General features: G+C 37.1%; 2 protein-coding genes across 2 annotated transcripts; both read right to left on the bottom strand.

Annotated features, from left to right (window-relative positions):
- Nucleotides 1-56: 56 nt before the first annotated feature.
- On the bottom strand, nucleotides 57-14,413 carry LOC131427791 (uncharacterized). Its single transcript, XM_058591305.1, has 4 exons — nucleotides 13,888-14,413; nucleotides 2,462-3,437; nucleotides 1,925-2,395; nucleotides 57-1,870 (listed from the first exon to the last, which is right to left on the bottom strand). The coding sequence occupies exons 1-4, from the start codon at nucleotides 13,896-13,898 to the stop codon at nucleotides 137-139; spliced, it is 3,192 nt and encodes a 1,063-aa protein (XP_058447288.1). The 5' UTR covers nucleotides 13,899-14,413; the 3' UTR covers nucleotides 57-136.
- Nucleotides 14,414-19,402: 4,989 nt separating this feature from the next.
- LOC131430792 (rhodopsin-like) lies at nucleotides 19,403-21,174 on the bottom strand. Its single transcript, XM_058596002.1, has 2 exons — nucleotides 20,057-21,174; nucleotides 19,403-19,986 (listed from the first exon to the last, which is right to left on the bottom strand). Exons 1-2 carry the CDS (start codon nucleotides 20,768-20,770, stop codon nucleotides 19,576-19,578), a joined length of 1,125 nt encoding a protein of 374 aa, XP_058451985.1. The 5' UTR covers nucleotides 20,771-21,174; the 3' UTR covers nucleotides 19,403-19,575.
- Between the last annotated feature and the right edge of the window lie 2,447 nt (nucleotides 21,175-23,621).

Raw genomic sequence — 23,621 nt, 5'->3', positions numbered from 1 at the left:
GAGCAGTATGATGACCCTCCCAGAAATTTCGAATGAAGAAAAATGCAACTTAGAAGTTATGCTTCTAATTTCGTTCTATTCTATACTTTAATATTGTAAAATCATCTACGATACATTTTTTACATGAAGGAACACATCACATCCTAGTTTCGTTCGTTTCTGTTTCACGATTCACACCATTATTGGTAATTACGTCAGTAAGTGCATTCATACTGCCAGAGTTCTGTCGGTGCCTCTGCATGCCTACGCGCAGTAATTGAAGATCCCGCCGCTTTTGCATTTCTTTAGAGTGCTCTAGATCCTGCTGGCTGGAAATATGATTCATTATATCCCCGTTATCTCCCACCGATTGGTTTTGCTCTCGACGACGCAGTAGCTCTTCGAACTTTTTGTTACTGTCCCAATTGTTAACATCGAAGTGAATCAAAGTAGATGACATTTGGTTACTTGATGATTTTTTATATGCAGATTTGTTCGTAGTAGTATCGTGTGGAGTGAGCACAACTTTCGGAACGTTTGATTTAGTCGAAGTTTTGTAATCAGCATCAGAGATTTTTCGATAGTATTGAGATGACTGTGCACTGGTTTCCTCTTGAGGCTTTGTGATTCCAACAGGTTTTGAATTGGTTTTGGTTTCAAGTTTTCTGATACCTTCTGGACTAGCAGAAATGGATGGGAGTGTCCGAGGTATATAATTTGCTGAAATCTTACGATAATGCTCGACAGATGTTTGACTAGGTCGTGAGGATTCTAAATTATAGGAATGTAGTGAGCTTGTTCTAGAGTTGATGGACACTTTATCTGGCGCTTCATTTGCTTTACTAGAGTTTACCGATACCTTACGAGAGGGTGTGCTGGAAGAATTTTTCCGTGACTGGGCCCCAAATTGTTGTGATATTTTGCGTATTCGGCCGATATCGTCCTTCAAAGGATGAGATCTGGGTGGCAGAGGGGGCGGAGGAGTGAAAGGTGTAGCCATTCCTCGTGGTTTCGGCATTGGAGGCGCCATTTCCATATCAAAATGAATGCTTCGCTTGCGTTCCGAAGCGAAGTAACTTTCAATTTCAACGAGACTTTTACCTTCCGTTTCGGGAAGAACTCGATAAAGTGCAACGGCTCCAACGGCAGTAATCGCAGAATATATCCAAAATGTACCGGGTAATGTGAAAGTAGCCAACATTTTCAGGAATAATTTATTGGCTAAAAACCCAAAAATGTATCCAGTTCCACCGGCTATACCGGATGCTCCGCTTCGAATTGAGGGAGCGAACAGCTCACCAATCAATATCCAAGGTATTAAGCGAATACCTACATGCGTTAGGAAAGCACTGCCCAGTAGAAGAGTTAACGGTACCCATAGATATTTATTTTCATCTGCATTTGGTATCTGAACCAACACTTCCTTGGGGATTGCTGAGGTGATGTATTCTCCGTATCTAGTGCTGTTGCTGACTGCATTATCGTACGAGCCATTCAAGTAGTACGGTGTGAAGTTTTGATGATCATATTTTGTTCCGTCATCTTTGTTCGAAGATTGATTACTTGTGTCCATATAATTCAAACTATCTTTCGAAATAGCAGAGATTACTTCTGTAGAATTCAACGGTATCACATGGAAATCTGTTCTGATGGCAGATACGTTTGCAACTATGTTGCTCACTGTTGATCCAGGGATCGAATTTAGGAAGTATGCGTATCCAGCAACGGAGAAGAAACATATTGCGCACCCAATGCTGGAAATGAGTACTAGAGGTCGTTTACCACTGAAATGAACAAGACATACGCAGAAAAGTGTTCCAAGTAGTTCTGCTACTCCTAACAAAATGGTGGCGTAGTACTTATCAATGGGTGCTTTGAGGGTGTGAAATATCTGCAAATAATTTGAAATAAGCCTTACACTATACTACATTTCACAACAATGTACCTGAACAGCATAGGTTTGCAGTGTAGTCATGCCGGAAAAATGTCCGATAAAGAAGCACAAACTTATAATACCAAACGGATGCAGGAATGATTTTGTCCCATACATTTTGATGTGTTGAATTACTGTATAATCTTTATCTCGCTCCACACTTTCGTCCATGTGTTTCCGAATGTCGTAGAACTCTTTTTCGACTTCTTCCACAGGCTCCCATCCACGAAGCCATGCCAGCGATCGCTGTGCTTGTTTGTATTTACCCTTTCCTATCAGCCAAACTGGACTTTCGGGCACGAAAAACAGCAACAGAAAGGAAATAACCGGAACACATGCACTACACAGTGCTACCATACGCCATCGGAGAAAACTTCCCATCAAAAATTCAATAAGTACTCCAATAATAACGCACGTCGATCCAGTTGCCGCCAGCATTCCTCTGTACCGGGGTTGTGTGATTTCCGACACATAAGTTAGAACCTTCAAAATATAAAATTTATCATTAGTACGGAATACTAAAAACGCCAACTCCCGAAGGACACTCACCGGTGCTTCACTGAGGCCCCCACTAAAGCCGGCTAGGGCGAGACCGCAGTATAGAAAATGGACATCTTCAGCAAAATGAAAAAGAAGCCATGCTATCAGCATCGGTATATTAACAATCTGCATTGCTCGTCGTCTTCCGATCGGTTGGGTTAACATTCCGGAGAATACGCATCCCAGTGGAACACAGATCAAGTTGATTGAGCTCAGCCAGGAAATCTCCTCTCTGTTAAGAATAAAATCTTTTTCGTAACTAGGTACTCGTCCATCTCCGCCCTGGATAGCGGGAATCACTATAGTTGGGAAGCCCAATGTCATTCCGTATCCAAGCAGTAGCACATTTTTGACACCAACTGCTAGGAATTGCGCCAGCGCCGATCGATTGTAGCATGAGTCTTCGATTTCCTCAAAACTGTCGTCTTCGTCATCCAAAGCACCGATATAAGAATTTCTTCCAAAGTCTGCACTTCCATGTACAATACCAGGATGTGCGTGATGCAGTTGCTTCATGAACTCTTCTTTGATTTCTTTATTATTCTGTACCCGACCAGGATCCTGTTTCTTTATGGCCAGTTCAAATGGATCAGGGTCTTTAAATTTTTCACCTTCGAACACAAACTTTCCTTTCGGTTTTGCGTACTGGGTCTTCCGTACCGCCAACTGGTAGGGATCTGGATCCTTAAAAGTCTCTCCTTCAAATTTGAGTTTGGATTTCGATTTCTTCTTTCGTCGCCCTTTGCGCATCATTTGACCTTCCCTTTTTTTACCTTTGACTCGAAGTTCTTTGAAGTCGGCTTGCAGTTCATGAAAATCGTTATACTTGCTCGCATCGTATCGCTTTTTCTTTCCCCTGGTGAGTTCGCGATAGTTGCTGAAGCTATCACAGAGTTCTGGATTTCTCGGGTCGAAATGTTCCTTGTAGAAGGATGGTTTCACTGGGCCCCCGATGTTATCGTTCAGTTCCGGGTTGTGACGATATCTGTGGATAGTATTGTTGAATTATTTGCTCTTCTGTCATGTGACGATAATTTGATGGTGATAATTTGAGGTGATAATTTCGACACGGTCAGTATTCGTATGCATGCTTTTCAGCGATCTGTTAAAAAATTCCATTTTTTTGTATCTGGTGTAAGATCACGGAAGAATTTAAAGCTAGAATGATTCCTCATGAATTGAAATTCGTACACTCAACCAAATTAATCTAATCTGTTGAGCATATATTTTTTTAGGAAATTTTTGTCTTACTAGGCTTTCTTGCCATATTAAAAAGTGACAACATGAAATAGAAAAAATTATTACTTTAAAAATTTGTATCATATCTATTCTAGGAACTTACTTTCAGTGAACTACTAGAGTTATGTGATTCAACAAATCCAGTAAACTAAATCTTTTGTGTGCCTAGGCCTAAATCATTCTAAACTTTATTGTGGTTCTCCAAATTGAAAATACTTATTTCATGTCTAACTACCCAAGTAACCACCAAGTTCTTGATTCGCATTGCATGTGAATCTAGTACAACTATAAAACTCCATTGTCATACGTATGTGTTATATGCTTATATAAAACATACATGGTGGTTACTCTGCATTAAACTCTTAACTAAACTAATTAATTAGTAAATGACTGCTTTTAAGGAAGGAGAGTGAGGTAATGACTTCTTGTTTGGATATTTCACAAATATGATTCAGCTTGTAAGCGAGTCAATATGTTCAAAATTTCGGACAAGAATACGGGAGATCACATTAGGCATCCTTAATATATCAGTCTGAATCCAATCTCAAACTTAAAAATTTTCATGTTAGTACAGAAGAACAACCATACCATTTAATAAGGTATAACTTGCGAAAAACGTTTATACGAAGATTGGTTTTGCTGCGGTTTACTCAGTACTCGAGGTGGTTTATGAGCTTTTGGTCAATAAATTTGTTTAATATGCATCACTTATCGAAAACATTATCATAGACATACCACTGTTGTGTGAATTTATGTGGCTTATTTAATTAAAGCTTTACATTAAGTATCAAAGTCGGTCTCCTGTCAATTGAAATGAAAACGAAATTTTATGTCAATATATCCTTAGTAAATATTGTGTAGCTAAGGTTAAATGTATCGGATAATGCCATGCAACGGGATAGCGTAGAGGAGCAGCTCAGAACGAAAAAAAGGCCAAGTTTTCCAAAAAATATTTGGTTTGGCAGGCAATATGCAGCTGTGGTCGAGCAAGCCTCATCTCTACCGTAACGGAAACATATTGTGGAGAATACCTAAAGAAGCGATTATTACCATTCCTACGCAGCAATTACACTCTCTCTCTCGTTACTCTGGCCTGATTTGGCATCTTACTACTACACCAAAGATGTTTCAGAATGGTTGAAAGCGAATAGAGTTCATGTTGTACCGAAAGAGACGAATCCACCGAACTTCCCGGAGTTGCGACCTATCTTGAATAAACGCAGCTAAATCGGTTGCAGAGAAGTCTGCTCAAACCCTAATGGCTCAGTAAACTCAAGTTGTTGTATGTTCGAGCACTGACCTGGAAGGATTCATAGTGCCAGTATAATCGTAGTACTAGTCATACAATGATTTTGTACGCTAAGAATCGGCTGCGAAGTCTGTTGAAACAGAAAGACCAGAAAAGGAATGTAATTTTTTTCCATAAATACGTTTATTTCTTAAGGCAATTTACAGTTTTTCTTCGCCGTACCATCACTTTTACATAGAATTCTTATCCTAATATAATACTAATCTAGTCACAACGATTTGAGTTCAATAAAACATATTCCTCTTATAAAAGGAATGTAATACTCCGACTTTCCTTTGCCCGCCTGAATGTTCCGGAGAAATTCTGGAGGAAAAAGGGCTAATAATTTACCAAGAAGAACTTAGTGTGGCAAGCGATCTGTGGGTACAGCAAACTCAACCAGCCGAAAATAACGACCGACAACATCAACGACGAAGTATATAAAGAAGAATGCCTCTAGAAGTGCTCGTTGTTCTTCCTCCGGATCCAAGAAGATGAAACTCTGTTTTGGGAGGATCTGATATCGAACCATTGCGCGAAATCGGCGATGGAGTGGTACGAAACCAACGGGACAAATCCACGCAACACGTCACAAATCGTAGGAAAATAGAGAAGGTTTGGAAAACAGAAAGGACAATGATTTTAAGGAGTGAATAAAAGTGTGTAAGCAAGATAGCTTAAGTGTTACACAGAATTTGGTGGGTAGTGTCCAAGTCCAAGATGTGGGAATTCACCATAGGAGTGTCACGACTTCACTAAAGGTGAAACGCAAAAATAAGAAATAGTTATGTGCACTCAGCACAAAACCGATACTCATGTGGTAACGCTGTTTGGCATAATGATTATTTGGCATTATGGTCTTCTGGTATAATGCTCATTTGGCATAAAGCCATTTGTCATAAAAATAATTGGATTTGTAAATTTTCGTTTGCGCTTCGATCGAGTGATGTTGTGCAAGGAAAACTCGAACGAAATATATGAATTTTATATTCGGTCCAATCCATTTCGATAATATTAGGTGAAATAGCATTTTTTTTTATATTTAAAATTATGTAGTAAATAGCACACTATCATTTTATATAAGAAACTCACTTAGTTCTAGCACAATATTCTGTTCGTCATAGATGATTCAGGTCGAGACGGCAGAAGGCCGCGACCCGCCGTCGGAAGCGCCGGCCACTGCGGGGGGCAGCGCCCCGCAGGAATCAGCTCTGTCTAGTTGCGGGCGTTTGCCCGGATTACTTCAAGCTAGGAGCTATCTCTTAGTTGAGTCCGAACGAGCGGCAGCGAGTCCGGACAGCAGGTTATTGAAAACGATGAGGCGTAGCCGCATTAAACCTTTCAAAATTTCAGTAAATTAGAACAATTTATATTAAGTAGCATGTTCATCTGTTATGTCAAATGACTGTTATGGCAAATGACCATTATGTCAAATCACCATTATGCCAAATAACCATTATGCCACATGTCGTTATGCCAAACGGTATTATGCCAAACGGTATTATGCCAAACGGCTTTATGCCAAACGGCTTTATGCCAAACGTAGTAGCCCCACCGAAATTCCTAAGTAACTACTATCTGTTGACGACCAGAAAGCCGTCACTTCGGAGCAAAAAGTGTTTTTCTTTGCAAATAGCATCAACTTTACGTCTGCCTAGCAGTTTATGTTGAATGTGAGGTGGTGTTAGCAGTTCAATATAAACTGCTAATGTTCTGATGAGCGTAAAAATAAGAATATCAGTTGTTTTCATGAGATTAATTAGATTGAACGAGTAAGATGTATTCAAACCAGGGCTCTGCGTCATGCCCTTGCATGATTTGATCCCTGCATCTAATTGATATTGATACTACTCCAAGACGACGAAACAGTTCTAAAGCCGTATTTGTTGTTAGAATACTTAGTGGTGAAATATTTGGAATACATACAAAGCTTAGCACATTCAATACTAAATGCAAAAAAGTACTTTATCTTGGAGTCATGTAAATAAAATAAGAATATTATGCATGGTTATGGTTGTGAAAAAAGAATGGAGTTTTGCCGCACATTTGAAATTTATCTAAACTGACCCGCATGTAGACTTCTCCTTATCATATCAAAATCTCTATCAATCGTAGTTCAAATTGAACGTTCTGACGGCGGTATACTTTTAATCCAACTCGGCGATTCGAGCTCAGCTGTTAAGTGGCAATGGCGGCTGAATTTGTGCTGCTAATGCATGGATGAATAGAACACGATTCATAAAGAAATCGGTCTTTCGTATATCCCATGTTTGCTGGTATGTTCAACAGTATATGTTATTTGTTAAACTGTAATGTCTATACGACGTTAGATGAGTATTGGATCACTAAGAACATTCGAATTTATTTTGAGTTTCACGATATCCATAATAATTTATTTCTATAAATTCAATTCTATAAACTCATCTGTAGACATTTCTATAGCTATCTACCGAAAAACAGTAGTAAAAATCCATCATTCATACTGCTTTAGTACCTTTGCTCGAAATGAGTAGTGTAATATAATCTTTTTCATTTGACAGAAATGTTACAGATATCGAAATTTACGATTTTTTTTTGTTTATCCAGGTGACATCGATAGACACTAACCAGTTAAAAAAGTCCCATATCTGAGATGAATCAGTCAATGTAACGGGCTACGAGGTCGAGAAATCCTACGATTTTCAACAGTAATATAATCTAAAACAAAAATCATCTTAGACTGAACCATACTAGTGTGCATCTCATTCATCCTGATGCCTGTGGTGTGGCTTCCACCGATGACGAGCGATGAGTGCACGCAATGCTTATGTCCTTACATACATTTGTTCATCGAGTGATCTGCCGCGACCCGACGGCATAGGCTCGTTGAACTTGGTTTAAACGGTATTATTGAATGGTTACGGCATTCACACCGGCAATAAAAAAATCACAACACGTTTCGCGCATGTTATTGTCGTTTATTAGTTCTCAATCAAGTGGCGCATGTTTTTTTGTGCGATGCGATTATCATCGATTATGCTTCTTTCATGCTGGCTTGTATTTTGCATTACGACAAGAATTTGATTGTTGAATGTGGTATAATATAGTACTTACACTATTGGTGAGGATTAACAACTGATTATCGACCGAAGTTATTTCAGACCCAACACATTGGGTGATCCAACCAACACACTTGACTAAAAACAAAGACATCATATTAACAAGATATCCAGCTCTCACATTTCCCGAACAAATAATTGGCAACATCATTTTTTGCGAGCATGTCGCCCTCAGGTGAGTCCACATCGAATCTCATACATAGAAGTAGGGGAGAGAAATGTCAAATTCGTACGCGCCAAAATAGCAGGGCTGCGCATCCATACAATTGACATGACATGTTGAATGAGACGCCGTGCGATGGCGTTGCTGAACTGAAGATTGAGATCGCTCCAAGCTGACAGGGTCTGCTAAAAATCATACTCTGGGTCAAGTAATAATTTGTGTAGTACTATGTCTTTATAGTCCAAAATAATTCGTAAATTTTGATCGAACTCAAGTAATTGAATCAGAATAACAAAATATGACAACGTAGTCAAAACTCTTAATCAAATTTACTGAAAGTTGCTTGGAACTCAAATGAGGAACTTTTAATTTAGGAATCATGGGTTCAGGGATGTGACTTAGTACTGTTAGTTTGGTTGATTTTTAATCTGATTTAACTTCAGAGAAATTTGTAATCTGTCGATCTATGTTTAAGTTATGAAAATATTGATCTCCTAAAACGTAATCTATGATTGCAACATTATTAGTCTTTACGAACGAAATGAAATGTTACAATCGAAAATTTGTGAAGCAAATTGTGAGCGTTAATCGGTTCTTTTTTTTTCAAAGCAAATCGAAAACATAATGCTGCTTGAGGGAAGACAATAAATGTTTTTACCTTTTTTTATATATATAAAAAATAGGTATAGAATTCGCTCAAACTTTCGAAAATTTTTCCGAGGCCCGGAGGGCCGAATGACATATACCAATCGATTCAGCTCGACGAACTGAGCAAATGTCTGTGTGTGTGTGTGTGTGTGTGTGTGTGTGTGTGTATGTGTGTGTGTCTGTATGTGTGTTGTCAACTAAGAGGTCGAGATCTCAGAGATGGCTGGACCGATTTTGATCAAACTAGTCGCAAATGAAAGGTCTTTCCGCCACCCAAAACGCTATTGAATGGTTTTGAGATCGGATGTTTACTTTTTGAGTTATTCGAAGTTTTATGTCAAAATTTTCAGTTTTTTGACAATATCTGTCACAATTGACCTTGAAAACAGAATATGTTTTCAGACTTAGATTCCGCACGATAATACCTATTCAACAAGCCATAGATTGTTAAAATCCGTCCATTCTTAACGGAGATATCGAAATTTTTGTGTAAACGACTTTTCCCCCTATTCCAGCAGTAGGAGTTTTGAGCGCTGTATGACAAAGCAATGCTTGGGAGCGACGGAAAACACGATTTTTTATTCTGTTACATACAATTGTTTCTAAGTACCAAAAAGACTGTGTACAGCATCCTTTTTTATGACAATTTGCCTTGAACCGATTTTAGCACGGTTCGTTTTTGGCAACATAATCGTTCGAATATGGCATTTATAAACCAGATGATATCAGCATTTTCGAGTTGAAAGTAATTCCATAATTATATTGATTTAAACTACTTACAGCAATAAAAGCTGGAAGAACATAACTTCCATATACCATTCGAATCAGTTCGTCGAGATCAGCAAATGCGTGTGTGACAAATAATTTCACTCAATTTTCTCAGAAAATTTCTTTTCTACAAATTCAGATTCATACGAAAATTCGTATGCTCCCAAACAAAGTTCCTGAATTATGTTTGGTTCCGACCTCTGGTTCCGGAACTACAGGATGATATATGAAACGAAATCAAAATTGTGTAACTCATTCTTCTCGTAGATGGCTGAACCGATCTAAGATTCAAATGAAATCTAAGAATCATCTAAGATGCAAATGAAAAGTTTCAAGATTCTTTAAAACATCTTGCTCTTCAGTCAGCTCCATCTTCCGGTTTCGGGGATACAGGGTGATTAGTATAAAAATGTCTATTCCACATAAATTAATCAGGTTTATCGGGTTAGCAGATTTGAATAGTCGATAAAAAAATTAACTTTTTTCAGTTTTAGTGGTATTCAGTTGTCGATTCAGAAGGCACCTAAAAATTTAATTCGTGCTATGATTTCTCAAAGATGTCTTCACTGATTTTCAAATATTTTGAAACAAATGTAAACTATACAGCTATTCAGGTGAATTTATCTGACTTCGGCCATACCGATTTTAGAATTCCGGTTCCAGTATAAAATCGTTTCTCAAAGCTCAATCGTTTTCTCAAAAAAGCCTAATCAAATTTCAGAAACAAAAATTCAAATTGAATTAAACTTATATACAAAATTAATTAGTTTTATACATACATACAAAATACGTTTTGCACCTAACGAGTTGCATAAGTGTTTGGCCGTCGAAGAAAAGAATACTAGATCGTTGAAAAAATTATTTGGCGCGCCACAAGTTGTTTTTTTGTGAATATTTCACATGCATACTTGATCCATGTGTTTGGCATTTCGAGCCACGTGCTTAATTGGGTATCAAAATGATTTTTTTTAATCAATAGTATAATATAGTTTTAGGCACACTGCTTAAGCTCTAAGATGCCAAAAGTATTTACTAATCTTAATTACGACTAATTTAAAACTAGAATAGTATCATTATGTAATGTAGTATCGGGAATTCAGCTTTCAGCTGGCGATCAGCAGTGGCCGGTGAATTGAATATTGCATGAGGGCCTTCCATATGGCGTTAGTGAATGTCCATATTGGCCGCATCCGGTCCGTGTGGGTCCGCGGGAAACACCCCCAGGCTACGATGGCCCGACGGGTGGCCGTATCTAAATTATTGTTTACTAATGTCGTTTTCGCTTGCTGCCAAACCTAACCCAGTTTCCACCCCAACTGCTGTCAAACAGTTTGTTTGAAGCAAGTTTCGAACCAAGTTTCAATGTTGTTGAACTGAAAATCGAGTCAGTTTCGAACCCCGTTTTTTATCAGGTTTGCTTAAACCCCCGTTGCTAAAAGCGAACCTATAACAGTTTTGCGAAAACGTTTGTTTGATGAAACTACCCTGGTTCAGTTTCAGTTTTCTCAAGCAAAAACGAGATAAATGACTGGCGGAATACATATGAGTGTTCTAGAAAAACTGCTATAGGCAGAATAAAAAGTTCTGATATCGGTCACCAGTTGATGGATTGTGTGTAATAAAGTAAGATGAATAATACTGGTCATTGTGAATCAATGAAAAGATTGCGCTCTAGAAGCGCAATTAATAAGTGGTAAAATATATTCATGATAAGTGGCACCTTATATCCATGATGTCGAAATCATTAGAAAGGGATCTCTGTTCTGTGCATTGATTCAAAGGATGAGAAGACAGTCTGTTCATTTGCTCTATTTTTGCTTAACAGAAGTGTATCACATTATCACATTAATTTTCGGTGATATTTTTTTTTTGGCTGCGAATGTGTGTCGAATTCCGTTGATTATAGGTTAAGTAATCAGATAAATATTGGAGAGAAACGTTAATCACTTAGTCGTTTGACGCTGCGATTGAATGGCGCGTTTGGATTGCCGTCACAAAATTCCAATTCCCAGCGGTTGATGCACCCAAGCTCATATAAATTGACTAAAATTATCAGTGCATAACTTTAGTTCAACCGTTTGAAGGCATCATCTTTCAATACTCATTTTAGGTAAATTTAATAATTTCGCTGATTTACTCGCCCCTCCGGGCTTTAGCTGATTAAAAACGTTTTTCTACATCAATCATTTCCGATCGAATCAGAAGTTTATTTTTAGAATTTAAATCTTTACTGATCTCGACTTGACATGATCATACAAAAATCAAAATCACTTATGGCGTTTTCGTTTTTAATTTGCACTACACTGCTGCAGTGCTACACCATGGCATGAATAAACGAACAAAAATGACGAAAACATAAACAGTAACCATTGACTACAATAAACGATTCCATTGCACAGAGCTACACCAAACTTTTGATGAGTGCTACACCAGTGGTATCGGCGCAGAAAAAGTGTAGCACTAGTGTAGTACAATTGGAAAAAACGAACGGTTTCAGTGCAGCTTTCGCTACACCAGTGTAGTGCAATTTAAAAACGAAAACGACATTAGAGATCAGATCAATTCTGATTTCGTAATGATAATTTATTCCTTGGTTAAGATAACTTGAAATCAGCAGTGATCGGTGGTTTTCCCAGCCCTAATGATATTACATGTCAATATAAAATACTGTTTATATTTTAACAACGATATTTATTTCATGAATCTCAACATACCGAACTTATTTCTAATAGATCATGACGTGTATCAGTAATACTTAGTAATTTTGATTATTTTCGCAAATCAATAACATTGTTCGAGTTGATTCAACTATTTGCAATGTCTAAAACAAATAAAACCGTTTTTTTCAACTAACAGAATTTTGTTTCAATAACAACACCAGTTATTTCAATTAAAATATTTGTTGAAATTGAAAGGTATGTATCCTCACTAATTGACAGCATTATTTTTCAACCAATTAAATTAGTTGTTTCAACCATCGCTTCTGCTAATCTAAAAACGAAAATGACAGTTGAGTTAAAACAACAATCGATTAGTTGTACCAAATTTTAACCAATCGAATTCAGAAAATTAACTAATATTCTGGTTGAAATGGGATCGCGGGTGGTTCCGTGTTGTTTTTGAGTGAGAAAGGCATCATTACACCACTAGGTGGATTAAAACAGTTTTTTTTTTGTTTTTTGAAATTTTGTCAGACCGGGGACTTTTTGACCTACGTGTTAGAAGTGCTGTTACAAAAAATGAAGCGTTGTTCCGAAAATTTTAGTTCTAACGCCTACCTAGACTGGAATTAAATTCATGAAGTTGTTCAGAACTTTTCTCATTTTTCAAGCTACACCTCTTATGCAATCAATTTTTGTGCTACGCTTCTTTTTCAATCAGTTCAAATAGGGCTATTGTACCAATTATCATCTCAGTAGTAGAGTCGCCATGTTATTTTACGGATCATTGGACTTTCAATCAACGAATTGTGATAAAATCAAATACAATATCTTTGCTTCTATATCGACGAAGACTCGAAGCGAGTGCACCTACTTTTTTTCTTTCATTTTAAATTCAATTTATCGAACAGAGTAAGCAGATCTCACTCCAACTTATTGGTTTTCGTATATGACATGCCTACTGCTCCAACAACGTCGCAATTGGCAACAACAACTGCACCGACTAAAAATATGGACGAAGACGCGATCTGTGTAATGAGAATGCCTTTTCTTCAAGGAAAACGGTAGCATTGAGATCACATTGTCTCAGGTGTGTGAAGAATAAGAAAACTTTCTCTATAAACTTCGGTTAAAAATGTGAAATGAGCCCTTGAAGTAAATGCCTCCGTACTTCATGTATCACCAAAAATTTCAATAAAAAAGGTATAGTCAGGATTTCGCTGGCAACGTCGGATATGTTCCCTTTGATTAACAGAACCGATGCCCATTGAAGGTGAATAGTTGATTGAATAATACTAAACTGCAACTTACATCTAGCGTCATTATGTAAGCAAAAACGGTACCAATCGGGACATTGTTTTAAGTCTAATGTCATGAAACCACAATCATATTTCACCTGTTGGGTCCCGCAAACACTAATTGGTTTATATTTCTATTTGGTTGAATCACGCTGTTCTTTATTAACGCTCGTAAAGCAAACCTTCTAGAGCTTACTTTTGAATGATAAATCCACTTTTGTTTCCAACACGTTGGTACAGCACTTCTTATTTTATCAATCAACCTAAACTTACGAGGTTTCCATTTCGTTTCCTGTCAAACGTTTCCTCTGCTTGCTCAACTCCAAATTGGTTTTAGCATTTCCGAATTGTTAAAACTACTTTTCACAATGGTCCGAATATCACTGATTCAAAAATGAACTGATCTTCCTTGTTGGCACTGTCAAATTCGGACGGGTATGGAAATTTGATTAATGTGATTATTGAATTAACCAATTAATTGTACAGTGCAATGTTGATCCAGTATGACGTTGACTAGAAGGATCACTGGTACTGATTTGTATCGAACTGTGAAGATCAGCGAACGCGGCGATCCGTCTGATGCGCGAATAAACAAAGTACACAACACGGCGGCATAAACGTCGGTCACCAGGAACGGAAAAAAAATTCGCGCCAAGGTAAAGTGGAACTCGATGAAGCGTTCAACGCTACTGCCCCCGCGCGTGAGCGACGCGTTTCGATACGCGTAATTGATAACAAAATGACCAGAGGAAATGCAGACGAAAGACCGGGAGGAAATGAGCACGGAATCGATCTTGTTACGCGGCGCTTACTTTACGAATGTTTACCATTCTGCTTAGCACGATCGTTTTGGGTGTTTTGATACCTGGCGATCGAAGTTGAATAAGCGCGCTTGTATGGATGTGTGCGTGTGTGTGGGAGAGTTAGATCTTAGATGAGGCGACTTATGACTATTCTAATGAAGGAAGCTGTCGATCGATCGGGGTTCACAACTGGGGTGTTTTACCAAACCGGATCGATGGAAATCTTTTCTCGAGATTCTGGACTTTTTGTAGTTGTTGGATTTTTCTCTTTTTGCTCTAGAATGTAAGGGCGAGTGACATAGACGATTGCATTCACTGCGTTATTTTAGCTTTGCGCGAGTAAATAATACTGACTAGAATTTTCACACTTTGGTTTTGTTCCTCTGACTTGGTGGGAAAATGGAATTGTAAAGGTAAATTGTTGTTTGATCGTTGTTTTTTCATAGGTTCATTAAACATTCAATTACATCGATCATTCTGTTTAAATATGAGGACCGTATTTACTTATTTTATTATGATTCTTCTTGAATTGATTCAAAAATTTGAATTAGATTTAAATAAACTAAAGATTTCGGAAAGTTTACGTAGCAGACGCTTCTTCACTCCGGTGATGTTTCAAGAAAATGAAAATCTTCATACTACCGCCAGCTGGCAAATTTAGCATAGGAAGTCTTTTCATATTTCACTTCTCCCTATTTCTACCAATAACTGTTTATGAATCACGATAATAGAATTTTGTTTTTTTTAACGCATCGTTTTTTCTTATGTTTGATATATTGTAGAAACTATTCTTAAAAAACATATTTTTCAGACTATTATAGAATAGTAAAAAAAAAAAATAAAACAGAGCTGGTCGTCTTTTCAAGAAAGCATGATCCCGTGCAGGTTCAGCTTCATATGATGGGAAGAACGATCCAACAGGTTTTGACTTTCAAATACCTCAGGGTGTGGTTTGATTCCAAATGCACGTGGGGTATCTGATAACAAAATGCCAACAAAGAGTAAATTTTCTTCGAACATTAACAGGATCTTGGTGGGGTGCTCATCCGGAAGATCTAATAAAATTGTATCAGACAACGATACTTTCAGTGATGGAATATGGATGCGTTTGCTTTCGTTCCGCAAACGTTCGTTCGTTATCAAACTGGAGCGAATTCAGTATCGTTGGTTGCAAATTGCTTTAGGCTGCATGCATTCGACACATACAATGAGTCTTGGAGTTCTGGCGGGAGTTCTTCCATTGAAGGATCGTTTTTTGGAGCTTTCATCGCGGCTGCTAATAAGATGTGAGGTGCTGAATCCCCTGGTTATTAATAACTTCGAAAGGCTAGTTGAGCTTCAATCTCAAATAAGATTCATGACAGTATATTTTAACCATATGTCACAGGAAATCGACCCTTCAAGATATATTCCTATCTGTGACAGCCTCCTAAATGTCCCTGATTCAACTTTATATTTCGACACATCCATGCAGCGCGAAGTGCGTGGAATCCCGAAACACCTACGACCGATGGAAATCCCAAAAGTATTTACAAGTAAGTTCTGATATATTGACTCTGAGAAAATATTTTACGCGGATGGATCACGAATTGAAAAGGCTACTGGGTTTGGTATATTCAACAATAATGGTTCGGCTTCATTTAGGCTTCAAGAACCAGCATCTGTTTAAATAGCAGAGTTAGCAGCAGTTCATTATAGTTTGAGTGTAATCGTCACATTATTTCCAAACCATTATTTTCTCTTCACAGATAGTCTGAATGCAATTGAAGCCATTCGCTCAAACATTGCTGGATAAAATGAACCGTTTTTCTTGGGCAAAATAAAACAGTGCCTGAACGTCATATTGAATAATAATTATCAAATCACAATAGTTTGGGTCCCGGTTCATTGCTCCATTCCAGGCAATGAAAGATCCGATAGTTTAGCCAAACGTGGTGCTATTGAGGGTGAAATTTATGAGAGACCGATTGCTTTCAACGAATTCTATAGCGCGTTTCGCCAAAGAACACTTGCCAGCTTCTTGGGATGCAAAAAAGCTATTGAGATCCATAAGAAACACTTATGATATTCCGCTACAAGTGTATCATATGGAAATATGCTCGGAAAAAAATTTTCATTTACCTACTCATGGGTTTCATAAATCATTCTTATGAAGTTCGTGAAGTAGACTTATGATTGATGTAGATATGTAGAGATGAATGTAATAAGTTATTTATGTATTTCTTAACCCCAATTTATGAAATTCATCGCTACTTTCTTATGGTTTTCATGATGATTGCTACTGATTTCCATGGTGAATGTATTAATATTTTCATAATACAGAATTTATTCTTTACATTATTTATCAATAAAAAAGCACCTACCTACTACAAAAAAAATTTCATTTAGTCTGAATAGATAATAATTTCCTGTTTCGTGGATAGCAAATGATGAATTTCTACATATTGGGATTTTTTGAAATCTTTCCAAAGGATATATTTAAGTCATGTGAAAACGAGTCCGGATTAACAAGAGCTTCCGATTTCTGGATGTTATTTTCCTCCACAAACACAATATTTCCTAATTACTGTATCGTGCATAAACAAAGTGTTACTATCATCAAATAAAATAATGAATAAAGACTTACATTTCTTTTCCTCCAATCCGCAATCTAATTCCAAACAATTTCTGAAAGAACGGGATATTTTGAAGCCAACGAATTTATGTCTTTATCTCCACAGGCGATCAACTCTATCAATTGTAATTTCGAGTTATGAAAAATTGTTTTGCACGCTTCAGATGGTGCACTTTGCACAAAGTTTTGAAGCCAAACAACGGTGTCTTCGTTTTCCATTTTTATGGTTTGATTGTTCCTATAAGGAAAGACATTTTCACAAGGTAGACTGTTATAAAAATTATAAATTGTGGTTTTAGGATTGCATATATCATTGATATGAGTTTCATAAGTCATGCTTATGAAGTTCATATGTGTGCTCACTGAGTGCATAAGTCTTCAATGAAATCGAAATTGTGCTGATTCATAAATCACAACTTATGAAATTATTAAGTTTGTTTTCTTCGGTGTACAGATGCATTTTCAAGAAAATACAAATACACTCACATTATTTTAGCAGCACTTTTTAACGCGTAAAGGGTTTTTAAATACATTGACATAGGGGTAGGGTCTGAACGATAAAAAAATCATCATTTTTGCGATTTTTTTCCAGAATTATCGTTCAACAAAATAGAATCAAATGTTTTGCATGACAAAAAGCATCATTCGAAAAACATTTTGTAATTTTTTTGTGGAAAAATATTGAGAAATAAGTCGGTGAAGAGGTATTTTTGAGGACGCTTCCTCAAAATCACTGTATCTCAGCGCAGACTAATCAGAAGTGAACATATCAAAGCAGCTTAGATTGAGTAGAAGTTTTTCTAGACCCCAACGTTTCTGTTTGATTTTTTTTAATTTTTTTTTAATTTTTGGTGGTTGTTCAAAATGAAAACTACTATTTTTCACGCCATTTTGTAGGTGTGAAACCTTCCCAAAAGAACAAACAATGAAAAGGAAAACGTTGGGGTTTGGTTTTTTATATGTAGAAAGTGTGTGCAAAATTTGAAAAAAATTGGTGCAGTTATTTTTGAATGACGATGGACACGGACTTTCAAAACCTGCTTTCGAGAAAAATGCTTGTCTGTAAAATGAATGGTAACAATAATTTACTCCAGGGAGCTCGTAGGGTCTTAACATTTTTTTAAAAATCATATTTTTTCTTTTATAATTTATTATAATAAAACATTTCAAGAACGTTTTGTCAAGTTTTTAAGACAATCGAAGTAGAAATCTTGGGCTATAAGAAAACATAAAGAAAATAATAAATGATTTTTCAGTGTTAGACCCTACCCGCCCCTTAATTCCATTATTTTTTGAAGGTCTTTACTATTTCGCCACTAATGTCACGAGATAGTAGCAGACACAGATACCGGTATTTCGGTGTGCTATTTGCAGTTCTAAGTCTGTTGGAAGAAAAGTGCGGTGCTGTCTTTTTTGTATTAGTTCTGGTAAAATCACACTGAAGAAGGTTGCAAATAGCACACCGAAATACTGGCATCTGTGTCTGTTACTATCTCGAGACATTAGTGACGAAATAGTAAAGAATTTTATAATATAGTTGAACTAAATGGAACTTATTTTTATTTTCGAATCAATTTAGTTAATTCGGAGTAAAAAAAAATGAAATGACATCAGGTTTCGACGTTTCTTATATTTCTAAGACATCTGACATCAAAAAATAGTTTTTGATTCCGGAAATTTCATGTGATGATTTTTAAAGATTGTAAATTTTTGAACTTCGATCACGATGAGACACTTATGCAGAGGGACTTTTCTTCAAGATTCTTATTTAATCATTTGCTCTCTACCGCTGTAGAAAACGGGTGATACCCATTTTTTGGAACCCTAAGGAACACGTCTGTCCCGTTGTTCCAAAAAGTATAAACCCACATTCTCGAAACTAAACCAAAAAAAAAAAAAATCAACACATCGAACGCGACAACAACCTCTCTTGATTAAGAATTTCCCCTATCTATGCACAAACCTCGCATGTTATTCAACACTTGACACTTGTTTCAAAATAAGGGAGCTAGATGCCGTCCAGTCGTTATGCAAAATCACCTTTCCTATCTAAGTTGTTGGCTTTGTGTCAAACGCGTAAGAGTGTCAATAGTCAGAGTAAAGTACCTGTTACTGCGCCTCGTTTGCTTTTATTAATTGCCCGTGTGGACACATGAACATAAATTTAAAACACAACTCAGATGCCTCCGGGAATTACAGTTGTAAAGCAGTAGGCTGCTCTCGGGGAATTCAAAGAACAACAACGGGTCCGAAAGCCAATGAATGGGAAAAAATATTGCGTGCCTTGAGTGGGGAAGTTTTGTTCGGTGTTGAACTGTTGGGTTAAGCTATAAGCTTAATCAATTGGACTTGTGTTACAATAATCTCATGATTGTTAGAACCAAACCTATTGATTGAATACTTTTACTACTTCAATGAATTGACATGATGATCATCATTTGATTTTTTTCCACAGCTAAAGACTGGTATTTGCTTGCTCTCTACATATATTTAGTCGTTGTCAAAGTCGATCAAAATCACAATTGCAGAACCACAGATATTAAATTATGCTGATAATTTTTCCTCCGCATGTACAGATGAAGCGGTAGTGACTTTTGATTGCGCATCATCGATCGCCGTCTCGCTGCAGGACAGGGATGGGAATTTCTTGTACAAAGCTGCGCGATACTTCGGATGACTGATACCATAGACGATTGGATTGTAGACTGCGTTGGCCTTGGCGAAAATGGATCCCCATATAGTCGCCAACGGAGTAATGGGAGCGCTCTCGAATATTCCGGTAAAGTTGATCACCAGGTAGGGTGTCCAGGCCAAGAACCACAGGGAGATGGTAACCAGGGCAACCTTTGCCAGTTTCATTTCCATGCTGGTATTTTGGTTGTCCTGCGATCGCAGTGATGCAACGTTCATTTTCTTTGCTTGCTCTCGCATGTTTTTCTCATGGGCAGACACAGCCTAAATTCTCGCGGATAGAGAAAGAGAAACAAATAATAAATCATGATAAAAATTCATCCCGAATCCTTACCTTGATTATAAAAATGTACGAGTATATGATTAAGAACAAAGGTAAAAAGTAAACAAATATCGCGTAGGCAAAAATGTACGACCTGCTGAGCAGGCTTTTGGTGAGATAGTCAGTTCCGCATACGCTCATGTTACCCTCCGGTACGTATCGATTCCAGCCAAACAGTGGAGCTATGGTCCAGGCAAGTGAAGCGATCCACACACCAAAAATTTGCAGCACAGCACCAGTATTAGTCAGCGGTTTTGCCGAAAGACCATTGACGATAACGTTGTATCGATCGAATGCAATCATAGTCATGGTCCAGATGGACACACAGCCAAACAGTGATCCACACATGCCGTATATCTCACAGGCTAGTGGGCCGAATACCCAGGTTTCATAGTAGCAGTTGATCATCATTGGTGGAGTCATTGTGAATATCATCAGGAAGTCCGAAAAGGCCAGATTGACTATCAGTAAGTTCGATGGCGTCCTCAATGATTTGGTGTTTGAAAATATATACATTACACATCCGTTTCCGATAAATGAAATACAAAATAGAATGAACATCGCCATTCCAAGAATTGAGTGCCACAGTGGGTTCATCGGTGGAAACTGGTGCCAATGAGAGTCGACCAAGTGGAGCATTTCCGGTGGTACTCTATCCACAACAGTTATATTGGATATTACGGCCTGAGGCACAACTGAAATATGCGGTCCCGCAAACGTAATCATGGTTTATCTATATCTCCGAACTTTTTTTTTTTTCAGGATCCACTATGTAGCTTAGGCTGGTCGAAGAAAATCGCTTGTACAGGCGAACTACTTCGGGAGGACTGGAACATCACACTAGGGAACAACTCGAACTAACGTTCTGAATGATGATTGCTTTTATATTTGAAAGTGTACTAATTCAATTAACTGTACTCTCATTTTGGATGCATTATTTCATGTCTTAATCCTCATTATAGTCTCAGATCCACGTATGTTTGACGGGGAACTGCTTTGAATTTTCGCGTTTGGGGCTTCGAACAGGAAGTTGGCGAGGATAATTTCTTCTTCCGTTTGGCATTGGCATTGGGTTCCATTGTATGAGTAACATGTTCCAACTTGCGTTGATGCGCTGACCTATCCATAATTATTCCCAAATTTAATTTGAAACCATCTCGTGCTAGGAACTATTTACTTCACGAGTGTTGTTATATTTGTTAAAAATAGTTAGGGAAATTCATCTCATTAATCGAGGTATCATAATGTTTTGATTACATATTTAACACCACATTCAACGGATTAAGTTAAGTTATGTGAACTACTTGAGAATTCAATCGTTAGTATAGCGTTAGAAAGTTTGTTTTTTGAACCGAGAGCTGAATGGTCAAAAGTAAAAAATCTAAGATATACAAAAAGAAATCACTTCAAACAGAGCAAATATCATAACAAAGAATATCATACGTTTGAAAGTTAAAAAGATGTGAGAACGTAAATGAGTGTTGGTAGACCCCTAAATACGTATTCTAATAGCTGTTTCAACTAAAATGCCATTGGCTGATTTTCGACTCAAAAGTGAAATGAATTCCAGACTAAGTAAATTTCTGGAGTATCAATGCTGGAGAATGACGTCAAGAGCCAAAAATGTCGCGAATAGGATTGGAAGTAGATTGACGTATTTATTTTTTGTTCGCATATGTGCCTGTTCTTGCGTCAAAGTAAAACCGGATAGGTGTCTTTCCTTTCTTCAGGCCAGTTGTTTGGTTATGATGATACCTCCAGTAGGTCAATATTATAAATTTTTCAATTAATTGATGCTTTTTATACCTCTTTCGTATAGAAAGACAGTACTGAAAAAATAATGAAGTTTACACAACATGTAAATCAATGGTAATATGAAATAAATAGCACTTGAATCGAAAATTCGAATGAAATCCATTATCGATGTTGAAGAAATTTAGAATGCATTGAATCTTCATGTTATTATTCGTTTATTAAACCTCGGTTTTGAACGATTGGTCATTCGCCGAAGTGCCAAAGATGACTACAAATTTAAAACGCTTGGTTTTGCTTTAAATCTCCATTGTATAAAGTATAAATTTTTGTGCCAAATAACTGTAAAAAATGTAAATTCCAAAATATTATTATCTGTGAAAAGCAACTTTTAAACCACGGTTTGGATGGCCGCCATGTTATTTTGCAGATTGCTCGACCCGAGTACTATGTCTATGATTCGGCTCTAAAGCTATAAACTATTTCGCGGTTAATTTTAACTTTTGGTTGAAATCTGACACTTGAGTGGTTATTTTGTGTCGAGTAGTTAAATTTAACTAAAACTGCGACCCATTTCAAATTTTGACGAATGGAAAGTTATTTGGGTTTATTTTGCACTGGAAGTAATTTTGACTAAAGAATTGATATTTGAATTTTCTTTGCAATATTTTTCTCAGTGTCGGAAAATAACCACCGATCTGTCAAAAATAACCATGCTTTTGAGCAGGGTTATTTTTGACAACATCAAAATAACCACTCGAGTGTCAGATTTCAACCAAAAGTTAAAATTAACCACGGAATGGTTCACAGCCTATGATTCAATACGGCAGAAAAATCGATTCAGTTCGTGTGTGTATGTGTGCTTGTAACAAAAATATGCATTCGATTCTCTCGAATATGCTGGCCCTTTTACGTATGTTTCAACAGACTTCGCAGCAGATTCTTAGCATACAGAATCATTGCATGGCTAGTTCTACGTTCCGGCTAGTTCTTCCTACAGACACTAAGAATTCTTCCAGGTCGGGGCTCGAACTTGTAAGGCCAGTGCCCTATGCATTGAACCGCCAACCCGAGACGATGATTTTGTGGTACCATAGTCTATTATTAAATTTATCCGAATCCTGTTCTCCTATCCGGAATTACAGGCTAAAATGTATAAAAAATATAAAAGTGCAATCGATTTTTTAGAAGAAGGCTAAATCGTTACTTAGGACCATTAGTTGAACTGAAAGGTTTTAGAGTGTCAATAGTATGTTATTGAATTTTAACCGAATTCGACTTCCGGTTGTAGAGTCACAAATTTATTTATTTATTTTTTTTTATTTCGTCAAGCAAATGTAGACTACATATAAATTGTTTACAATGTTCACTTACATACTACGCATTATTTCTACGACAAAGCTGAGATTTGATTTGATTTTTTGACATAGTAAGGTCAAGATGTTCGCAGTATTGATTGTAATGGCGCATTATTCGATTGACTGGACTGTATTTTGCATAATTTGTTCTAGTGTTTCTTTCTAAAAATAATTTCCTGGTTCGTAATTGACGGCTAGGTGTATAAAAATTTAGTTGCGATAATAAAGAAGGTGATTGAATGCGTTGAGAAATAATGTCGCTGATAAAATAAAGCATTGCAAGGTCGCGGCGTTCTTTAAGTGTTTGTATATTGATGAGCATGCAGCGTGCTTCATATGATGGTAGAGGAAATGCTGTCCAGTTTAATTTACGAAGTGCATATAAAAGAAATTGTTTTTGAATAGATTCGATGCGTTCTTCGTGAATAATATTATATGGATTCCATACTAGGCTGCAATATTCCAAA

The sequence above is a fragment of the Malaya genurostris genome, chromosome 2 (assembly GCF_030247185.1).
Source record: "Malaya genurostris strain Urasoe2022 chromosome 2, Malgen_1.1, whole genome shotgun sequence".
NCBI classification, from domain to species: Eukaryota; Metazoa; Arthropoda; class Insecta; order Diptera; family Culicidae; genus Malaya; species Malaya genurostris.
The sequence above is the reverse complement of the archived record's forward strand: the minus strand, read 5'-3'. Positions and strand labels throughout refer to the sequence as shown.